Here is a 22607-nt window from a genome sequence, read left to right as displayed (position 1 = left end):
CAGGAGATAGTCGGATTGACAACAAAGAAAATGAAAAAAATCACAAAATATCGCGCTTTGCAAATCGAAATTGAACGAATCTGGCAACAAAAAACAAAAGTTGTTCCCATAATAATAGATGCTTTAAGTGCCATCCCTAAAACATTGAAAAAACATCTAGAAGCACCTGAGTTAGATGGATTAAAAATTGGGCAGTTGTAAAAAGCCACTTTGTTCGGCACAGCTTTCATTTTCAAAAAGTATTTCCACAACTTATAGGCCCTTGGGTAGGGCTCGAATTAGTGGAATATAACCAGTCTTTTTCTTAAGACTGAAGAAGCAAATCAAGCTTTGAATATTATATATATATGAATTCCACCCACAGAAGGTTGTATGCTTATCAAACTTCAGCATTGTGGGCAGGCTGAGAATTAGATAATCCAGAAGTCTTGTTCTGTAAGTGAAACATAGAACTTTTTCAAGCCACTCTCTGGGCTTCCAGTAAGCAGGGTGGTGGTCTCACACTGGTTGATGAAATTTACTATGACCTAAAGACATTTGCAAACATCCATGCCCATAGGATTCAAATCCATTACCTCTTTGATTGGAGAGTGCAAATGCTAGCTGCTCACCCACCCATGTGGAAAATTTGACCCACCCCAAATACACTTTCTTTCCAGTAAGCACTGGTTGATGAAATTTATTATGACCTAAAGACATTGAGGAATTAGATAAGTACCAGATCGACATAATAGGGGTGACTGAAACAAAAAAGACCAAAACTGGTGAGATCTTTCTCAGCAATAAATACAAAATGTTATATTCAGGCAATTGACAATCAAGGAAAAGAAGGAGTAGCCATAGTGTTATGCATTAAGGGAAGGGCCACTACCCAGACTAGTTTCGACCTTTATTGAGGTCTCTTCAGTGGGAGCCAGGCCCAGAGGTGGAGATACCAAGCAGAAGCAATAGCGAGGTCATCTTTACCTGTAGGAGTTGCCAAACAGTGTGCCACCTTTTTATGAAATTACTTTGGATTTAGAGAAAGATGTTGAAAGTTTATTTTTCACTTGGTTAGACTATAATAAATTTAGTTTAATCCTTTATCCAAGTGTAAGCAGACAAAGTTTGCACCTGAAAATATCTTCAGGACTGGGTTAAGGTAGTACAACACCGGGCACCTCTTAGCAAACTATTGCTTCTGCTTGGTATCTCCACTTCTGGGCCTGGCTCCCACTGAAGAGACCTCAGTAAACGTCGAAACTAGTCTGGGTAGTGACCCTTCCCTTAATGCATGACATATCCGCAAGGAGATGTGTTTTGCATTATGGGAGATACTGAGATAGCAGTGATAGTAGCTTGCTCGACCTTTGCTACGAGTTTCCCGGTGTTGTACTACCTTACCCCAGTCCTGAAGATATTTTCAGGCGCAAACTTTGTTTGCTCACACTTGGATAAAGGATTAAACTAAATTTATTATAAAACAAACGTCATGGGAAGACTTTGGTGAGAACATAGAAAATAAATATCAAGAAGGTGGCAAGATATTCTGGAGGTTGTTGAAGAAGCTCAGAAATGGAGGAAAGAGTGTTGTAAAAGCAAATAAGATGATAAAGGTGACATGAAAACTGGAGAAAAAGATATCCTTGAAGTATGGAGTAATTACTTCGAAAAATTGTTAAATGAAACAAGCAGTGGTAGCACAGTGGTAAAAAACACTCAACAGGCATACAGTCAGGAATTAGCCATCAAAGGCTTGAAATGTGGAAAGGCAGCAGGAGTAAATGATATTCGACCAGAAATGCTGAAGCATGGTGGCATAAAAGTCTTACAGTGGCTGCACTGCATAGTTCAGAAAGCCTGGACAGAGGAACGAATTCCAGATGATTGGAGTAGAGCTCTCATAGTACCCATATATAAAAAGGGAAATAAAACTAAATGTGAGAATCACAGAGGTATTTCCCTACTGAGTGTTCTTGGTAAGATTTATGTAAGTATACTTGAGAAATGATTGAGAAGAATTGTGGAAGAAAAGATTGGTGAAGAAAAAACTGCTTTCAGGCCAAATAGAGGCTGTCAGGATCAGATCGTCACTTTATGACAAATAATGGAGAAATCATGGGAATATAGCAAAGATCTGTATTTAAGTTTTGTGGATCTGGAAAAGGCATATGAAAAGGTGCCAAGAGAGAAGCTATTCAAAACGCTACAGTTGTATGGTGTCGATGGGGTATTATATCAAGCAATGCTTTAGTCTTTATTTGAGTTGTAAGTCAGCAGTTAGAATTGAAGGAAGTACAGGAAGATGGTTTAATGTTAAATCTGGTGTGAGACATATCCCCTCTGTTATTCATTATCTATATGGATCACATTATGAAGGAAAGTGGTATTAAACCTGATATCAAAATAGGAGAAGTTAATGTCAGCTCTTTGCTTTATGCAGACGATGTTATACTTCTAAATAAATCCGCTACAAGTCTGCAAGATTCCCGTACTAAATTGAATAACTGTTGTAATAGATATGGTATGAAAGTCAGCAGTAACAAGACAAAGACAATGAAAATAAGCAGAATCACTGAAAATGCCAACTGCGTTTTGAACGGATAACCTGTGGACAAGTACAACATTTCAGCTACTTAGGCACAATTTTTAGTGAAGATGGTAATTTAAATAGGAAATAGACAACAGAATTAATAATGCTGGTATGGTAGAAAGTCAATTGAATAAATTCATATGGAATAAGAGAGAAATTAGGTGGAACACTAAATTAGCTGTATACAAGACAGTGTTCAAACCAGTTTTAACTTATGGATCTGAGAGCTGGGTCAGAATTGAAACACTTGACCAAAGACTTGAGACTGCAAATATGAGAGTCCTGAGAAAGATTAGAGACGTGAGCAGATGGCATCAATGGCAATATCATATTAAAAACGAGGATATTAGGAAAGAACTTGACATTGTCAGCATCCAGGAATGTGTTAGCAGAGCTAATCTCAGGTGTTATGGTCACTTAAACAGAATGGGCGAGGAAAGATTAGGAAAAGAAGTGTTTTCTGCCAGATTGGCAGGAAAATGACCCAGAGGAAGACCAAGATATAGGTGGATTAATACGGTAAAAAGTGCCTTAGACGATAGAAATATAAGATCTGATATTTTGGAGTCTTGACAAGTAACAGACTGATTTGGAGGCAAATTGTAGATAGGAAGTTAGTAATGATGTAAATTTTTCATGTAGTACTATCATATCCTGTACACCTTGTGAGGGTACATTGTAGGAATTCTGATTATGATAATTCATATTACTTTGGTGAGAAGAAAGAAGAAGGAGTATTGGATTTGATGACCTGCCAAGTATACACTTTAGGAAATATATAAGAAAGAAAGTTGTTCCACAGAACAGCAGTAAAGTACGAAAAATTCTGTTCTCTGAGTTTGGAGTTGAATTGTAAAGATGTTTTTAACAGATTTAGAGGACAGGTGACAAATTACCAGTGCCAGTTGTGAGGAACACTGATTATCGATTTGCAATTACAGCTTTCAGCTAAGACTGTGAGGCCAGTCATTATATCTGTAAACTTCACGTATGTTGGCCAGTCTGCCTACTTGATGATAAATCCTACCTCTGCATGAGGCTCACTCACCTTATTGAAGTCCTTAAGGTTTTTTGCTTCCTAAGAAGAGCAACCATAGAAATAACTGTACAAAATGCAAGCAGTATCAAGAGAACTGACATTATCTGTGTAAAAGAGAATGCAGCAAATTGGTGAGAGAAAAGACAGGTATAGTAATACCAATTAGTCTCAAGATTTTCTTGGACTCTTGGGCACCATCCCAAATGTGAGAACAGAATTAAATTTTGGATGGATTTGTATTGAATTAAATAGCTAGTCAGAGATAAAGTAATGTCTTGCAAAGGAGAGCTTTTTTTTTTTAATGCATGGGGAAATTTGGGTGTGAACAAAAGTAAAGCTGTGGAGAGGGAGGGGGAGTTTTGTTTTACATGAAATAAGTCTGAATTTTGCTAGGATTGAAGTTAACAAACTTATCAGTACTTGACTGTTTTGGAAATTAAATTTAACAGTTTGTAGAAATAGATATTCTTGTAGTTTTAGTAATTCCTGTAGCATAGTTGAGACTATAGCAAACATGTATGGACTTCAGGACTTGGGTCACTGTCATTCAGAGTCATTCAGAGAATTCCAAACTTTGTTCAGAACTTTAGAGTAGTTTGTTATAATGAATGAGTTTGTTATCATGGTGTTTGTTTAGAGAAAGTCTGGAGTTCTTTGAATGACAGAGAGTTTAGGAAACGAGAAAGGGGGGGGGTGATGTATCATCATCATCAGCAAAACTGAACTGTGGATTGTGTATTCCTAGGCTGGAGTTGAAGTTGGACCATTGATTATAGAAGAAATATAATAACAGTTGAAAGAACAGAATCTTGCAATTAATACGCCAGTATGAAACTGCAAAGACAGAAGATAAAGACACCACATGTAATGCGTAGCTAAAGAGAAAGCTGGCAACTCATTTAAAAAATCAGATGACCATATGATGAGAACTTAATAAATTTTATGTCAAACATGATTGTTTCATCAAATTTGATCAATTAAACCAACTTGGTTGGCTGAGCTGATAGTATGCCTGTCTTCCAGCCAACAAGCTATTATCAAATCTCATTGTATAATGCATGTTTGTGAATGCTTTTAGTTAGTAGATGAATTTCATCACCTAATGTGAAACCCCCCCCCTCTCCTCCCCAATCTGCTTATTGGAAATGTAAAATGGTCTGAAAAAGTTCCTTGTTTAGTCTCTGAAGCAGGGTTTCTAAATTATACAAGTGTTCCACCCACTGTAATAATCTTAAGATTTACAGGATTACAACCTTTTGTGAGTAGGATTCATATAAAAAAAAAAGTGCCTTAGCGATGTGAAGTGCAACTTGTTTTTCTCCAGATTTTTCCATGTTTTTATTTTATTTTATTTATTTATTTTTTAATGGAGTGTAGATTAGAAAAAATTCTTCTTAGCACTTTTTGGGAAAAGAAAAAAAAAAAATTTTTTTTTCTTTTCCCAAAGAAATTGACCCAAAGAGATTGACTTTTTATGTAGATAACGATGGTTCTATTCCATCATTACCTGCAGATCCATTTAAGTGCAAAATTGATGGATATGAGAGTGAACAACAGTTACATTGAACAATTTTGGCAAAGAACCGAAGAGCATGACTGTCATTTGAATATGGTATGAGTGTCCTGCTTTAATATCGACTTGTCTCTTACGGTGCTAACTAGTATTTTGCCACCTAAAATTCCTTGCTTAGAAATTTGAAAGATTCCTAAAATCATATAGTTCTATATGATTTTAGGAATCTTTCAAATATCTAAGCAAGGAAACATGATTTTTAGGAATCTTTCACAAAATTCATTTTTGAGCTTATTTAAAAATGATTTGTTATGTATTGCAGGTAGATGCTGCATGCTCACCCTCTCCTCCAGATATGCGTGATAATAGCACCAGTACCACTGTTGGGACCATTACTGAACCAGAATGTTTAGGACCTTGTGAACCAGGAACAAGTGTGATGTTGGAGGGTATTGTTTGGCAGGAAACTGAAGGAGGTATGTAAAATCATGTTGATACCATTGTAACAATATTTTGCAATTTAAAATACATCCCGTTAACTGGAAATTCATGATAACTTGTACGACTTATTATTGACTATCGATCTTCAACCCCCTCCCACCTCTAGGCACTGTATAAGTTAATAGTAGTGACTCTCAGTACAGAGTCCTGTGGTTGGTACCAACACTTGTCACCCTCTTCTTGAGAAAGATGACTTTGTGACTGTAGGCTTTCCATCTCACTCCGTCTCTTTATTTCTTTTTTCAGCAGTTGTAATTGCATATGAGTAAATTCCTTTCTGTTGTTTATCAAACTCTTTTGTTATCTTCCTCTTCTTCTCTTGCCCTGTGCCTTCCTAACATAATTGTATTTTCCAGTGATTCATCTGTTCTCATTATATGTTCAAAGTACATTTACCTTCTATTTAGCAGCCAATACATCCAAGGAGCATTCTATCTTTATGTTCTGTAAACCCTTTCTTGTGAGTCATTCTTGCTCTCCATGAGATTTGTAATAGTCTCCATATCCATAATTCAAGTGAATCAGTTTGCCTTCTATCTTTCTTCTGGTTCAACTTTTACATCCATCCATCCATCACCACTGGAAAAAACATTTCTTTAACAGTTCCACCTGAAATTCTACAAATGTTTCTCTCTTTTATAATTTTTGTCAAGTTTAACACCGTTTTTTAATTAATTAAAAATTCACAGTTTTACCATTTAATAAATAAATTGGTAAAACTGTGAATAACACATCATAGCACTTTAGTTTCAGACTTTTCCAGTTTCAGATAGGGATTGAGAACATTGAAACAATTGATTTTCATGTTATGTTGTAGTTTGAAAAAATCTGATAACTGGAAGGATGCATTACTTTACAAATTGAAGAACATCTTGTCCCTAAGAATAGCCAAATTTCAGTTGATAAATCATGCCATCAAAATAGTTGAATCAGATAAGAACAAACTTTTACTTCCAAGTTGTTTATGAAGTACTTTTCAAAGAATTGGAATGAGGAACTTATTCAGTCTAAATAAAAATGACTGTCCATTCAAATTATGGGAGATTGTATTCAATAATCATGTTAATCGAATCCAATTAAATCTGTGACTTCATCCAATATATATATATATATATATATATATATATATATATATATATATATATATATATATATATATATATATATATATAATATTCTAGTTATTTAAAATATGGCTAGATGGTTTTTTGCAGATAGTTCTACTCCATGTTATTTATTAAGGTGCTTGTTTTTCAACTGACCTGGAAAATTTTTCGTTCTGCTTTTCCTCTGAAGGACATTAGTTTTTTTATAAATATTGAAACATTTGGAAAAATCAGGTTTCTTTTTTTATGAACTAAGGAGGCAACAAATTTTATTTTGGAAAAATTGATAAACTTTTTTTCCTGCTCCTAAACCAAAGCTATGTTATTTGATCTCAAAATGGATTTTTTCTCCCAGAAACTTATCTCTCCTCCATCCCGTTTCTGCATTTAGTAGATGGAGTAGACAAATAAAGAATCACAACATAAATATGTTGCTGTCTCTTAGGAAGTGGAGAAAAGGATAAAATTGAGCATTTCTATTTTTAAATAAGTGAAATCACAATATGAATAAATGATGAGAAATAAAATGATGTCTGTAAAAATATAAAATGATATAATTATAAATTAAATCATAATTTCACTCAAAGCAATTCTTGTGTATATTTGCATTTCTTGCACTATTTGTAAATCGTATCAATTTTAATAGTTGTTCAGTTAGAATCAAGTCAATGTTATAACATTATGTTGCTACTTCATTTTTTCTGCTCTTTTTAGGTGTGTTAGTCGTGAATGTTACGTGGAGAGGTAAAACTTATGTTGGGACTTTATTGGATTGTACAAAACATGATTGGGCACCTCCAAGATTTTGTGAGTCACCTACAAGTGATGTGGACTCTAAAAATTCCAAAGGACGTGGAAAACGAGGTCGTGGATCAACCAGTAATTCTAGTGATGCAAATAACTTTAGTGATTCTAGGACTTCTGTTCATAGTAAATTACGAAATGGAAAAGGACGTAGGACTACAGTTAACAGTAATAACAACTCTTCGAGTTCTGGATTTACTGTTCCAAGTAGCCCTGCAAAAAGTGATAGCGGTATACAGACATCGGGAAAAAGAAAAGGTAGACCAACAGATTTGGATATAAGTCCAGCTGTAGGAGAAAACAAAAGTTCTAAAAGAAGTAGGTCTCAGTCACGAAGTACTCCAACGCCTACTTTAAGTACTCCAGTGGAGTTTCCCCAGCCGTCCTCACCAGTGTTAATTGAATGCCCAGAACCGAACTGTAGTAAGAAATACAAACATATCAATGGCCTCCGTTATCATCAGACACATGCACATAGCAATGTTGAAAATGGTAAAGTCGAAGACTCTGCCCTTGAAGATATCAAGGATGTAGGAAATAGTTCAGACAACGAAGAGAGCATACAAGATAGTGTAAGTGTACCACCTAGTCCTGCCATGTCATTTACTAACTCTGCTTCCTCTCCTCATCTAGTTAGTGGAAGGACATCTCATACTGAAGCCCTTTCAAATAATAATGTATCAAGTCTTCCTGATAATGACTCATATGCACTGACATCTGATCTTTCAACACTGGCTTCAGTTGCAATTAATGATTCCAAAAATAATCAGAAAAGCTGTGTGCTTTCAAGGTCAGTTGTTACAGCCTCAACACCAGCAACAGACTTGGTACCATTATCTGTACCGCTTACAGCACCAGAACCAGAAACAAATTCTACCAGTTTAAATTCAGAAGATCAACACGAAATACCTTCATCCTTAGCAGATCCAGTGAAAACTTCAACATCATCATCTACACCTTGTGCTTCCACCTTTCCATCCCAACAACAGTTGTTATCACCTCATATACCTGCAGTTAGTACACCTCAACCTAGTCCTCAGATTTGTGGCCTTGTCCCTACAACAGCAGTAACTTCACCATCAAGTTCTGTGATCTATACCCCCAGCTCATTAGACACATCGACTACAATAATGTCGGTGTCTCCATCTGTGACTGTTAGCATTCCAACATCTCATGTTGTGTTCAGTCAGGGTATTTCTGTTGGAGTCACTAGTGCAACAACTGTATCTCATACAACTTTAACCACAACATCAGTAACTGTTGCTACACCAACCATAGTTAATACTAATGTAAATAATATTTCATCTGTTAAACCAGCACTGTCCAGTGGTACCTCAGCATTAATTACGTCACCAGTTCCACCATCTGTGTCATCTGTATCAGTCGGTGCAATATGTGATAAAATTAAAAGTAAGCAGGAAAAGTCAGATAAGTACAAACCAAAATCACCTGCCACGTCATCATCATCATCATCATCATCAACAACATCATCATCATCATCAACTAGACCAATTGTACCTGCTCCTTCAAGTCAGTTAATAACATTATCTTCCAATATTCCAGGTGCCCATCCACCTATCACTGGTGGAAGTCATCCATTAGCCACATCTTCTCTTAAACCTATTCAGCCCAAACCAACAATTTTGGGTGAACCAGCCACCATCAATCCTGCTCTTGAAAGCTTAAAGAAGGAGAAAAGTAAGCACAAGAAAAAAAGCAAAGACAAGGATAAGGAGAGAAAAACGCTTTCAGCTTCAGTTTCTCCAGCAAAGTCAGGTCCACCATGTGATGAAACAGAAAGGGTAGAAGGTTCATTCCCAAATCTGGAGCCAATGTCAGGAATAAGAGAAACTTTAGGAATAACTCAGATTTCTAATGGTCAGCGACCATCAGTACCTTCAGTAACCAATATATCACGTTCAGTAGATGTTCCAATGGAGATGAATATTGCAGATGAAAGCAATATAAATGAAAATGTCCAGAGTCCTGCATATTCAGATATTTCTGATGCAAACGATACTGCTCCAATATTGGAATCTGAAGTACCTTCAGGGAAAGAAAAGGATGACAAAGTCGGAAAATCTACTCCAGAGTCTTCACAACCATCAGCAGCAAACATTAGTGCATATGGGATGTATCCATACTATAGTCAGCCTCCTTATCTGCTACCTTCTGTACCTCCGCAGTCTACCCCATCTACGCCAACTACACCTGGCATTGAAAAAATGGATGTGGGTAAGAAATCCGAAATGGAAAGGAATAAAGATACAAGATCTTGGAATGATCAGAATAGTGAAATAAATAGAGAAAGAACATCTAATGAACAGGAAAGTGCAGATAAGAAATCTCGTGATGAAGCTGTTACAAATGCAAATATTTCTTCATCTGCAACTGCTGCCAATACAAATATGCAAGAATATCCATTGCAGCAACCTTATCCATATCCTTATGGCTATGTTCAAGGTTATCCTTATTCAGTGGATCCAGCATACCATATGCACTTGTTGGCCTCAGATCCACATTATAAACAACAGTATGAACAGTATATGGAAGACCAGGAGAGGTTGTACAAAGAACAACAGCAGCAGCAGCAGCAGCAACAACAACAACAGCAACAACAACACCAACCACCACAGCAACAACATCACCACCATCACCACCAACATCAGCAAAAACATCATCATCCACATCATCAACATCCACACCATCAGCAGCACTCACACCAACACCACCACCACCACCACCAGTCTCATTCCAAAAATTCTCAGAATGATCAGTCCATGAAAGAAGACAGGGGAAGAAGTGGGAAAGAAAAAATCCTATTATCTGATAAAGTTGTGTCACAACCACCTACTGGACCATGTGATAAACAGCAGTCATCTAATAATGCAATAATATCAAATAAAGAACATGAAACAAGAGATGTTAGGGAACATGATCCTCATCCACCATCACTTCCAGCACAGGGAAGAATAGAAAACCCTGCTCATTCTTCAGGATCTCTTGCTTCATCTCTAACACTGAAGGAAAAGCAGAATGAAAATCACCAGATTTTGAAAGAAAATATTGAACTGAAGTCCCAAATGGAAGTTAGTAAAGCAAAGCATAATCAATATGAAGTTGCAATGTTATATGATCATAGAGAAGAAGTTCATCGGTATTATCTTCTTCAGGATCGTTTGATGGAACAGCATCCCCAGAAAGTGGAGTCTGAACAACCTCAGGCTGCTCATCAGCAGCTTCCTCATACTCCAAGCAAACATAAAGAAGATCTGCCTGGACCGTTATCTAGTGCATCAAAATCCAGTCATATTGTTGAAAATACTCGTACTTCTTCAGTCATATCTCCTCCAAAATCAGATTTTGTGAAAACAACAGTATCAGCACCTGCATCTAGTCCAAAATGTAATGTAAGAGAACCATCTGTTACAATTTCCAAAGACTATACTTCTTCAGGTGCAAATAATTCTAGTAATAAAAAAGAAGGTTCTACATCAGTTTGTAGTAAATCTGAAAAAGTGGAATCTGGAAACAGAGATGATAAAATAAAAATTGACAAATTAAAAGCAGAAGTTGAAGGACAAAAACCCACAATGGAAACAACAGGACCACCCCCTCCTCCTACAAGTACTTATGCTTATCTTCATCATTCATATTTACAGCCAGCTCCTCCACACTTTGGACACATGCCTTTCGATCATACTCACCCAATGTATCGAAGTGGTTTGAATCCCATGATCATGTCAACGCCTCATTATGGTGGTTCTCACTACTTACATCCGCAATTGAGATATCATGTACCGTCAGGTCCTTGTGATCTTCCAGCTCATTCTCAGCCACCTGCAGATCCTTTGGGGACCAAGCTACATCCTCCTGGCACACCAAAAGCATTAGACCTATTGCATCAGGTATCTCAACACTATACAACCCATAAAATTCATGAACTTCAAGAACATGCATTGATGTCTCCCACACCTGTATCAACACCGATATCTTCTGCAACATCCAGCACCGTTCAAAGTAAAGTTTCAAATGCTGAACCTGCAGTTACTATTGCTAAACAGGAAGCAACTAGTTCTAGTGACAGGACACGATCACCACCACCACAGCGGCATCTGCACACTCATCATCATACCCATGTGGGAGTTGGATATCCATTGTATGATCCATATGGAGGTAAGGATTATTCTTCTGTCTCATTATTATTATTACCAGCCTTAAATTAATTAATATAATATTTGCTGATTTTGTTGCATACTTAAATGGGATAGACAGAAATGTATTATATGTTTAGTTTTTTTAAATGCTGTATAGATTGTTTTATTAGTTTGGAATTTTATTTAAAAATAGCAGGTTCAGTCAGATTTTGAAATTATTATTATCATGGAAACAGATAACATTTTTAGTTGTACTTCTTTGACTATATTTTTTGCTGTGCTTTTCAAAATCCTGGTATCATTTAGCAGAGTTTATATAATTTTGAAATTAGAAGAAACAATATATGAAATTCCATTTAGAGAGTTTTTTTTTATTGTTTAAGGTCTGCTTCTCTAATTTAAAAATGAAAAAACTGTAATCATCCCAAATAGACCATAAAATTAAAAAAAAAAAAGTTAATTATTCTTTTAAATACAAGTTAAACACATCTTTGCTTAAATCACTGCTATATAAGCACTGATAATGTTTTCTTGAATAGTTGTCTTTACTTGTCAGATTTTTCCAAATATGAATTTCTCTCTCCAGTCCCTATCTCATACACACACACACGTGCCACATCACATTTCCAAAAGGAGAGGGATAGGAAATACAACTGAAGTGTTTACGAATTCAGTGAAAACCTTGGCAGGTGGCTAATTTCTTGATATTCGTTATGTAATGATATTAACTGGTAATTCTTCACTGCTGTGGTTTCCCCACTGCAAGATGTTGTATATTTTTTATTGCTGTTTATCATAGGACAGCAGCAACAACAACAAAAGATAATATAATAATCATAATTTTTTTTTTCTCTGTAGTATTAGTTTATGGTAATTTTCTCAGCTGATATTCTTCTAGTTCCCTAAATAGTTAGCCTTATTAATCCCTAAATCAGTAATGTGATATCAACAAATTACTTCTGTCAAATTTTATTTGAAGGAAATATTGTGTTTGAGGGGAAATCCTTCCATATATTAGAAATACAAATACTCCTCAGTTGACAAACATTTCTCTGTTGAGTGAATTTGGTTAATGAAAACATTAACTTGCTTTATACAACATCTCACTGTAGCTGTTATATGATTTAATGAACACAAATTTAGATGGCATTACCCTCTATTCTACTTCAGAAGTATTGATAATCAAAGGCAGGTGCTTGTGTACTATACTATACTTATGGTTGTCTGAATGAATCATCACAACCTGCAGATTATGTGACTTACTAACATAATTCATAGCATCTTCCTTAATAACAACTTTGTTATCATAATGTATATGCATTTACAGTATTTACAGTAGAAGTAAACTTTCAGATATCTTGTATTTACATGGAGGTGTATAGTCAGGCAAGAGGAAGTAGATTAAAAAAAAAAATTGCACAACATAAAATTAAGTCGGTATAAATACTTATTTTTAAGCTATTCTAACCCTTTCCAAAAGACTGAATAATAATAATAACTATATGTATTGAGCAGTTTAACTTTACTATGTAATATCCCATTTGAAAAGAAAACTTTGGGCTTGTATACTGAATAACATTATACCAGATGTGTAATTTATGTTTTTATTTTTATTAATTTATTGGGGAGATAATCCTATTCTCCCCCTCCCTCCTCTCCCAATTGCTTGCCAAATCTTCTAGCTGTTCACAAGCACCTGACTTTGCTGCTACGCTTAAATTTTGCTCTGCTTTAGGTTTGTAATTTTCTGTATCTCCAGTGTACAAAAATATACATATATAGGATTGAGAGGGTAATGCAAAATTTTAATGGTACAAAGAGCAAATAATATTATAGTAACCCAAAAGTTTCTGGAATTGTCTTTATATTGTTTTCATTTCTTAATGTGTGACAAAAATATATAATATTTGGTATATTATATTATTGTATATTTTCGTATATTTTTCAGAGATACAAAATATATTTTATATACATTTTGCATATTTGATATATTACAAAAAATATAATTATATAATTTCTGTTTACCGAATTAAAGGTCAAAGTAATTGGTTTACAATTACTCACTTAAGTCATGCATTACCATGACTTAAGTGAGTCTGATAGCCACTTAAGTCAGTTCCAGAGCAGATTATATTAAGTGCACCAGGAGAAACTATATATTATCCTCACCAATTTGGTAAGATCAAGATAAGTTGGGGCAGGCTCATTGCTGGTCATGAAAGGTCCTGCACAAATTGATACCAAATTGACAGCTCAGCAACAACTTGCTGATGTCTATAGATTGCTTTCCAACCCTTGAAATGAACATTTCGTGAATTTTTAATTAACTATGATGAAAAAAATGGGTTATCTTTCATAACTTGCACTCACAAAATCAGTTCTGGGTGAAGTAGCACTTTGGTCTTGATAAGAGGTTGGTTTCTTTTCTTGTTATTATTAACATCAAACCTCCATGGAGAAAAGACTCTTCTCAGGAGATATACACTTTCTTGAAAAAAAAATCATTGAACGATGCCTTAAATTCATTCACAGTTTCTACAATCACCACACTTTCAGGCAATAAATTTCACCTACCAGCCTCTCTCCATGCAATGAGCCTGCCCCTCACTCCCTTGTTCACATCATCATTATACAGCCTCAAGAGGGACAGCTTCTTGTCTCCTCTAGTCAGTGAAAAATTTTCACTGCATTAATCTGGTAATCTCCCCCCCCTTCCTATTCACAAGGCTCTGCAAGTTGCATTCTCTCAATCTGTCCTCACATCCTACATTCCATATATCTGACACCTTGGTGAACCATCTCTTGACCTTCGCTAAGAACAAGATATTGTACATTTGGGATTTATTAAGCATTTTGCACATGCACTACGAGTAAACAGAATAAAAATATGGTGTGACATGTTTTTTACAACATTTTTTAAAACATATGAATAAAAAACATATAAGTGGCAGTGGTGCAGCTTGGAGAAAATTGGACCAGTCAACTTGATGACTATGTAGGCTGCATTCAGTGGTGATGTGATGAATTGTTTATTTAGAAGCACCACACAAAATCAATTTTTCTAAGCTTTGTGTAGAGGAGTTTTTAAATCAGATTTGGGAATTGAATATCGTTAAACTGATAGCCATAATAAAGCAGTAGCTTCACCTTGTTGAAATCTTAATTGCATATTTGGTTGTTTAAAAATCCAAAGAATTATATACCGTAAAAATATTTTTCTCACTATTGTGCTAAATGGAATTCCACATTCTCTCACAGATTTAAATTTCTGCTTTTCATATTTAGCTTTTTTTTTTTTTTTTTAATAAAACCGACACATTCAGTAAAGAATGGTAAAAAAAAGAAGAAAAAAAGAGCCTACCTGAGAGGCGCATGCTACTAAGCAAATTAATCGGTTTGATGATGAGATTTAAAGATATTACTAGAAAATTATTAGGATTATTTTTGTATTTTATTCTTAGTCCAGCTAAGATGTGAGAATGATAGAAACTGGACATTCTGAAACACTGCCTTACCAGAATATTTACCTGATTATTCAGATTCTGTTTGTTAACTAGTGGAAATAATAGACTTTGAGTGCGATACATGAGAGAGAAATTAATTAGCTAAAATTGAAGTCAATATTACTTTAATTCCATTACTCTCATCACGAGGACCCACCATTTAACTCTTAGGTAAAAAAGAGAATAGTTTGTTATAGTGAAAGGTTCATTATAATGCATTTCTTCTAAATAGCATTAATACTTTTGTTTTTTGTTTATGTGTGTGTGTGTGTGTGTGTGTGTGTGTACACATACAGTAACAAAAAAGTATGTGCTGCAATGAAAGTTTAGTGTGGGTAATACTTTTTAGTTTATTGTGCTTTTGTATTAATTTTAAAATTTTGTATAACCCCCCCAAATGAAGTTTTTTTTTTTTTAAATAGTTCATAATCCATTACACTATGCATCTCTGCATTATCATGACAGTGTTAACACCGGCCCCCTCATAAAAAATTAAAGAATGAAACTGTCCTACCAGCCTGGTTCCACTCTCATTTTTTGTGAGGGGCCTAGTACAAGTTGTTTTTTAACTTCTGTAATTAAGAGGGTCTTGTGATCAACAATATAACAAATATTTTAATATTGCCACATGAGATGGTGAATACTTTTATGTGACTTGTGAAAGAATTTCTGTATGAAATAATAATGTAAGCTTTATCTATTTTTGCATTGTTAATTATTATTTGCATGCAGCATTTTTAAATGGTAGAACTTCATGCAATATAACTGTTTCTGTTAATGAAACCCTTATGTGTAGGTGGTGGGAAAATAGGGCTACATAAATCTTCCTGAGTAGGTAGTCAGATCTGTATTATAGAGTAAGTGATACCCTGATCAAAATAGAAGTGTTAAAAATTATTATTAGAGAAGCACTCTTGTCTAATATTTGCTTAGGAATTTTATTGCATTTTCTAAGGCATACAAACAATCTTAATTTAGTCTTCCTTAAAAATAATTTTTATACAGAAAATTAAATGGAGCAGTGCATTATCTGTTAGGACAAATATAATGAAGTTCGAAATATCTTTTCTTAATAAAGAAGGATGGGCTTTTGAAGAGTACAGAATTTTGGAAGTAGTTTTGTTCAATACTGCAGTCTGTAACTGCAGCAATATTAAAATTTTTGTACCTGTTATTTTAGACAGGTCATTTAATTGTTTATATATATGTATATGTTCAGTTCAGCTCATGTATATGGTATAAAAATGAAATCATAGCCATACTTTTATCTGGTGGTATGATTGTTTACCAAAAATTTCTTGTAACATTAGAGGTTTTGTATCTGTAATTCATTGATAGAAATCTAAAATTGTCTTATTACAAATCAAGGTGTATGAAATTCAGTAATTTTGCAGTTGACAAGGTAAAATACCAAGGCATTAATATTGTTATGAGTAAACTTGGTTGGTTTCTTCAATTAAAAAAAAAAATATTTTATTTTATAGTTGTGTTTCATAATTTGTCACATGAGAAAATTTGCTTAGCATTTCCTTTTGGAGAGATAACATATGATTCTGTTTATTTTTTGTTCGTATTACATGTATTATTTCTGGGAAAATTCCCATGTTACTCCTCTAAGTAAATATTATTTTTATGGCTATTTAGCCTATTTTTGTTTAGGAGTATCTTTGTTATCTTTGGAAAATGTTCATATTATTGTCTTTCTACTACAACCATCTAACAAATTGACATTGCCACCATTTTTCTCAGCCTTTTATAGTATGAGTGATGGCTAATTGCCATCCAATTTTTAAAGTTAATATGTTGGGAATTCAAAATTGAAATTTGTTTCAATTTTGTTCAAAGTTCAACTTGAAATAAACTTTAGGGAACTGATTTATTCTTTTCATTCATTCCTTCTATCTTAATTTCTTTACATATAAACCTTCCTTTATCAGTATTTCCAAAAGTTATTTAAATTAAATGATAATGCATTTCTTCTTTCATTTTACCTTTAATACCTGTTAATAGTTACCATAAATTATATAGCCTTTTATCTGTGGGTTTACTAAAAAAAAATTGTAGATAAATTTATTAGATGAGAGTTTATTAGATGAAAGACTTGTTATCTTTGGAAAAAAAAAATCTGCATCATTTTCAGAAAGTAGAATTTCAAAACCACACACAAAAAAAAAAAAAAAAAAAATATATATATATATATATATGAAAGAATGATCATTGACTCGGTTAACATAATACATATTTTTTTAAAAAGAATTGAATGACTAAAATCGAGATTTAAGTAAAAAGGTTTTAATATTAAAACACGACTAGTTTCGGCTTGTAACAGCCTTCATCAGGTGACATTATTAAAAGAAAGAAAAAACACTAAAACACTGAAGCTTAAATAAACTATGAACAACATAGAGAGTCTCTATACATAATTGACATTAAAATGTTGTGGTTGTATTTAAAGCTGTTCTTTCGTTTGTTGTATTGTTGGGAAAGTGCATGCTAGTAGCATCTCATGAACTAAATATAAATAACAAAATAAGGAATATCACAATCACACAATATTTTATATACACCAAGGTATTTATGATGATGATGACAAGGTTTTGGGTGTCTTATTAAGAAACGGATTTTTGGAAGTGGAGTGAACAAAGTTCTGATGTTGTATTAAAATATTCTGCCCAAAAATCCGTTTCTTATTAAGACACCCAAAACCTTGTTATCATCATCTTAAATACCCTGGTGTATATAAAATATTGTGATATTCCTTATTTTGGGCAGACAGACAAATCTCTCAAATTGCGTATGGAAGAACACATGAGGGACATTACTTACAAGAGACAGCGAGCCAGTGCATTATCAAGTCATATCCTTTTCTCGGCTAATCCTAATGATGAAAGCCAAAGTCACAAAGTCTGCTGGGAAAAATCTCCTAACATCTTCCGTTGCAATGATGAACTAGAGAGACAAATTGTGGAATTTAGGGAAATCATCTTCAATCCTGTTCATCTAAATAATAACTTGAGGTACAACCTCCCAGATAGTCATTCAGCTGTAATCATGTACTGGCGTTCACGAGATGCTACTAGCACGCACTTTCCCAACAATACAAGAAACGAAAGAACAGCTTTAAATACAACCACAATGTTTTAATGTCAGTTATGTATGGAGACTCTCTATGTTGTTCATATTTATTTAAGCTTCAGTGTTTTAGTGTTTTTTCTTTTTTCTTTCTTTTATAATGTCACCTGATGAAGGCTGTTACAAGCGAAACTAGGCGTGTTTTTAATATTAAAACCTTTTTACTTAAATCTCGGTTTTAGTCATTCAATTCTTTAAAAAATATATATATATATATATATATATATATATATATATATATATATATATATATATATGTATGTATGTATGTATATATATATATGTTTTGGATGGAGAGCTTAAACCAATTTGCACTTAACACATGGTTTTGTTCATCTTGAGTCAATATGAAATCAAGCTTATAACAAAAATTCTTGATTTTTCTACAATATATACACGAAAACACAAGGTAAAAATATCATTTATTCAATATACTGCTATATATTTCAGTCTGAAATTAACAGACCATCGTCATTGGCTTAAAAAACAGTTGTTACAAGGTAGAACATAAACAATTGATTTATTCAAAATAGAATGAGGCAAATGATATTAAATTGAAACAAGCGTTATGCTTTCACTGAAGAAAAGGTTAATCATAACAGTGTACAATAAATTACATGTGTGTGTGTGTGTGTGTGTGTGTGTGTGTGTAACTTATTATATCATACTCAGCCAATCAGCAGATAGATGAATCTATTTAGTTTCTTAAGACTTTGTCTTTATAAAATATCATTCTCGGTCTTAATAGTAATTGAAAAAAAAAAAAAAACTTTAATGATGTGTTATTCGAATCAAATTCCCATATTTTTGATAAGGATAGGCAGTCTTTTCAACTTACGGTGGTGAAGCATGGCCTCAGCACTCTCCTTAAGCGTTCAAATACCAACATCTATGTAGATGTCGGTACAAATTCTTGATTTTTGTTGAGATTAATACCTGTTTTCAAAGAATAAGTTGTTAATATTTCAGAAATTCATCATAACTACAGTGTTTTGATGATGATGATATTAATTTGTGTATTGGAAGAGAAAATTGTGACCTCTTTGTGCTATATAAAGTTGAATATAATTCAAGATGGATTCTAATTATTATGAAAGTTTCCATGATGCACAGGTTATGTCAAGTCAAATAAGTGTACCAAGTATGAAACCCAAACCAGTGAGACATTACTGTACATTAATAGGGAGGGAGAATAAAAATCACAACACTAAAATCTCAAAAATCTGGTCTTAAATGAGAAGTGAGTATAATTAGCATGGATGCTTGCACAAGAGAAGTAAAATAATTTTTAAATTTCTATAATTGAATCTTCCATATAGTTATGTTGTGTGTGTATATGTATGTATGTATATATATATATATATATATATATATATATACACACACATACACATATACATATACACGCCTAATTCTTTTTTTACTTGGTTTAAAAAACAAGCAATTCTATTTTTACACTGCATATTTTGATTTAACACGGTTAAAATGGTGCTTATTTTTAAGATTTCTGTTTATATTCAGTTCTATTAAAAAAGGGCATTTCCTAGTATGGTACATATATACTTAAACTTTTGCAGAATCCCCCCTCGATGTGTTTTAAATATCAAGTATTACTCTGTGCTACAGAATGTAGACACATGCCAAGTAGAACTTATACAGTGAAATCACAAAAAAGTGTTGGTGGCTTTAAAGCAGCTTAAGGATCGTGTGACTTATTTTGCAGCAATGCTTCAGGAGATCGTATGAGGGTGGTCTGAAAAGTTCTCGGCCTTGATCATAGATAGCAACACTATTGGCAAGATTTTTTTTCCTAAGTTGGTACATCTGTCATAAGCATCCATGGAAATTGCAAGTCATTCTATCAAGTAGTTTTTTTTATACAACTGTCTGAAGCAAAAGTATTGTCTGTATTCCTTGAAATGAATAAAATTGAGTATCGTGCAGTTATAAAATTCTTTTTAAAAGAAGGCTTGACGGCAAAAGAAATTCATTCGAAGTTCATAAAAGTTTATGGGCACTCTTCTCTTTTGTTTTCAACAATTAAGAAATTGGCTGCCAAGTTTAAACGTGGCCGTACCAGCCTTGAAGATGATCCACGTGAAGGACGTCTCAAAAGTGTAACAACACCAAAAATCACTGATCAAGTGCACGATATGGTATTGGATGACTGGCAAGTCAAAGTGCATGAAATTGCTGAGACTGTAGCCATTTCAAAACAACATGTAGGATATATTTTGCATGAAGAATTGCAAATGAAAAAGTTTTGTGCAAGATGGGTGCCACACTTGCTCATAGCAGATCAAAAACGCACTTGCATGAAAATCTCTGAACAGTGCTTGGAGCATTTTAACAAGAATAAAACTGATTTTGCATATCGATTTATTACTATGGATGAGACTTTGCTGTTTGGATTGTGGTGTATTATGATTCACCATAATACACCACAATCCAAACAGCAGTCAAAACAGTAGACAGAAGCTGGTTGTTCAGCACCAAAGAAGACAAAGTCAGTTCCATCAGTGCCATTGGTGTTTTGGGATGCTAAAGGTATTTTGTTTAATAATTATCTTGAAAAGGGTAAAACAATAACCGCCGAATATTATTCCGATCTTTTAACAAGTCTAGACAGAAAAATTCTTGAAAAAAGACCTGGTTTGCAGAAGAAAAAAATCATCTTTCATCAGGACAATGCACCTGCCCACAAAGGTGTTTTGGCAATGGGAAAATTACGGGATCTGCACTATGAATTGTTGGAACACCCACCCCCTTCCCCAGATTTGACTCCCTCTGACTTCTGTCTCTTCCCAAAACTAAAACTCTTCCTCGCTGGTCAGTGTTTTTCTTCGAATCAAGAGGTGATTGCAGCTGTAGAGAGGTATTTTGCAGATCTTACTGAGCACCACTACAGGGACAGGATAATAGTGCTGGAGCATCGCTGGAATAAATGTATGAGTTTTAAGGGAGATTATGTTGAAAAATAAAAATAATTTTGAAATTATAAATTTGTTTTTTCATTGTTAGACTGAGATCAGACCACCCTCGTGTATTAAAACCATTACTGATTAATCGATCCCTAAGACCACAGGCAATTACAGGTGTGGATTTTAACACGTTACTAATGTGCCGGAAAGCAAATAAAAAAGATTGAGTTATAAAAGAAATTTTTAATGAATGGTTCCATCAATGTTTTGTTTCAGAAGTTAAACGCTATTTGGTGGAAAAAAATCTGGACTTTAAAAATTTTATTGATTATAGACAATGCGCCTGGCCATCCTGTTTTAGAATACTCGGATGTGGAATTTTGTTTTCTGCCACCTAATTCAACATCCTTAATACAACCACTTGACCAGTGTGTGATCACTACAAAACTTACTACATAAGAAGAACATTTCAATACATTTTGGATAAACTAGATAAGGATAATTTACTGACAGTTACTGATGTGAGGAAGAAATTTTCTATTTTGGAATTGCATCAAACTTGCTAAGTTGGCATTATCAGAATTGAAACCATCAACTTTAAATGCATGCTGGAAAGTTACTTGGCCAGAATGTGTGAAAAAGAAAAACCCCTGTTACCTTTGCATACAACTGAATATCCCAATATCATCAGATTAGCACATGCAGTTGGTGGAGAAGGATTTGATGATTTTTTGTCTGCAGTGATGTTAGTGATGACGAAATAATAATCTCGATGAAAAAGAAAAAAGTAATGATGATCAAGAGATTCTACTCACCTCAGGATTAATTAAAGAAAGGCTTCAAATGACTAGTAAAAATTGCAGTCATTTTCTTACACATGATCCAAATATGGTACTGGATGAGCTGAACAGTTTAAATGTGAACTGAAGTCATGTATGTGTGATATGAAGAATTATATAAAGATCTAGCCAAAACATGATTTCAACAATTAATTACAGAGCTCCTGGCAAAAAAAAAAAAAAACCAACCTTTAGAATTAATGGAAATTAGTGCTAATTTAGTTCCTTTTACTGAAGAAACGTTTGGCCATTGCAGTATGAACAGGACTGCCAAAGTGTTTCAAGTGATGGTAGTGATTTAATTCCAGTCTCACACAAAAGAATGTGACTACTGTCAGAAAGTAACTGCAAATAAAATTTAACTAATAACCATATGTGCCGGTGTATTTGGACCTGTTTGAATTTCTGTTTTATTAGTGACACTATTTTCTTTAAGAGATACATATATATATATTGTAATGTGAGAGGGGGGGTGGACTAAGGGGATGCTACAGTTTCTATGAAAATAACTTATTGTTTG

The 22607-nt window shown here is 34.0% G+C and overlaps 1 protein-coding gene across 3 annotated transcripts in view; it reads left to right on the top strand.

Moving 5' to 3' along the window:
* The window catches only part of LOC150092989 (uncharacterized), a 162181-nt gene that overhangs the window by 90836 nt on the left and 48738 nt on the right, over window positions 1-22607 (top strand). For all 3 annotated transcript variants that reach the window (XR_016550455.1, XR_016550454.1, XM_090414117.1), the window contains exons 3-4: window positions 5447-5600; window positions 7446-11711. Coding sequence is in view for 1 of the 3 variants with exons in the window: in XM_090414117.1 (XP_090270243.1) it covers window positions 5447-5600; window positions 7446-11711 (4420 nt within the window). In the remaining 2 variants the exon portion in view is untranslated. The remainder of the gene's footprint in view (window positions 1-5446; window positions 5601-7445; window positions 11712-22607) is intronic.

The sequence above is a fragment of the Typopeltis vanoorti genome, chromosome 24 (assembly GCF_054136105.1).
Source record: "Typopeltis vanoorti isolate ZY-2024b chromosome 24, IOZ_Tvanoo_1.0, whole genome shotgun sequence".
In the NCBI taxonomy this organism is placed as follows: domain Eukaryota; kingdom Metazoa; phylum Arthropoda; class Arachnida; order Uropygi; family Thelyphonidae; genus Typopeltis; species Typopeltis vanoorti.
This window is presented reverse-complemented; position numbering and strand designations above follow the sequence as displayed.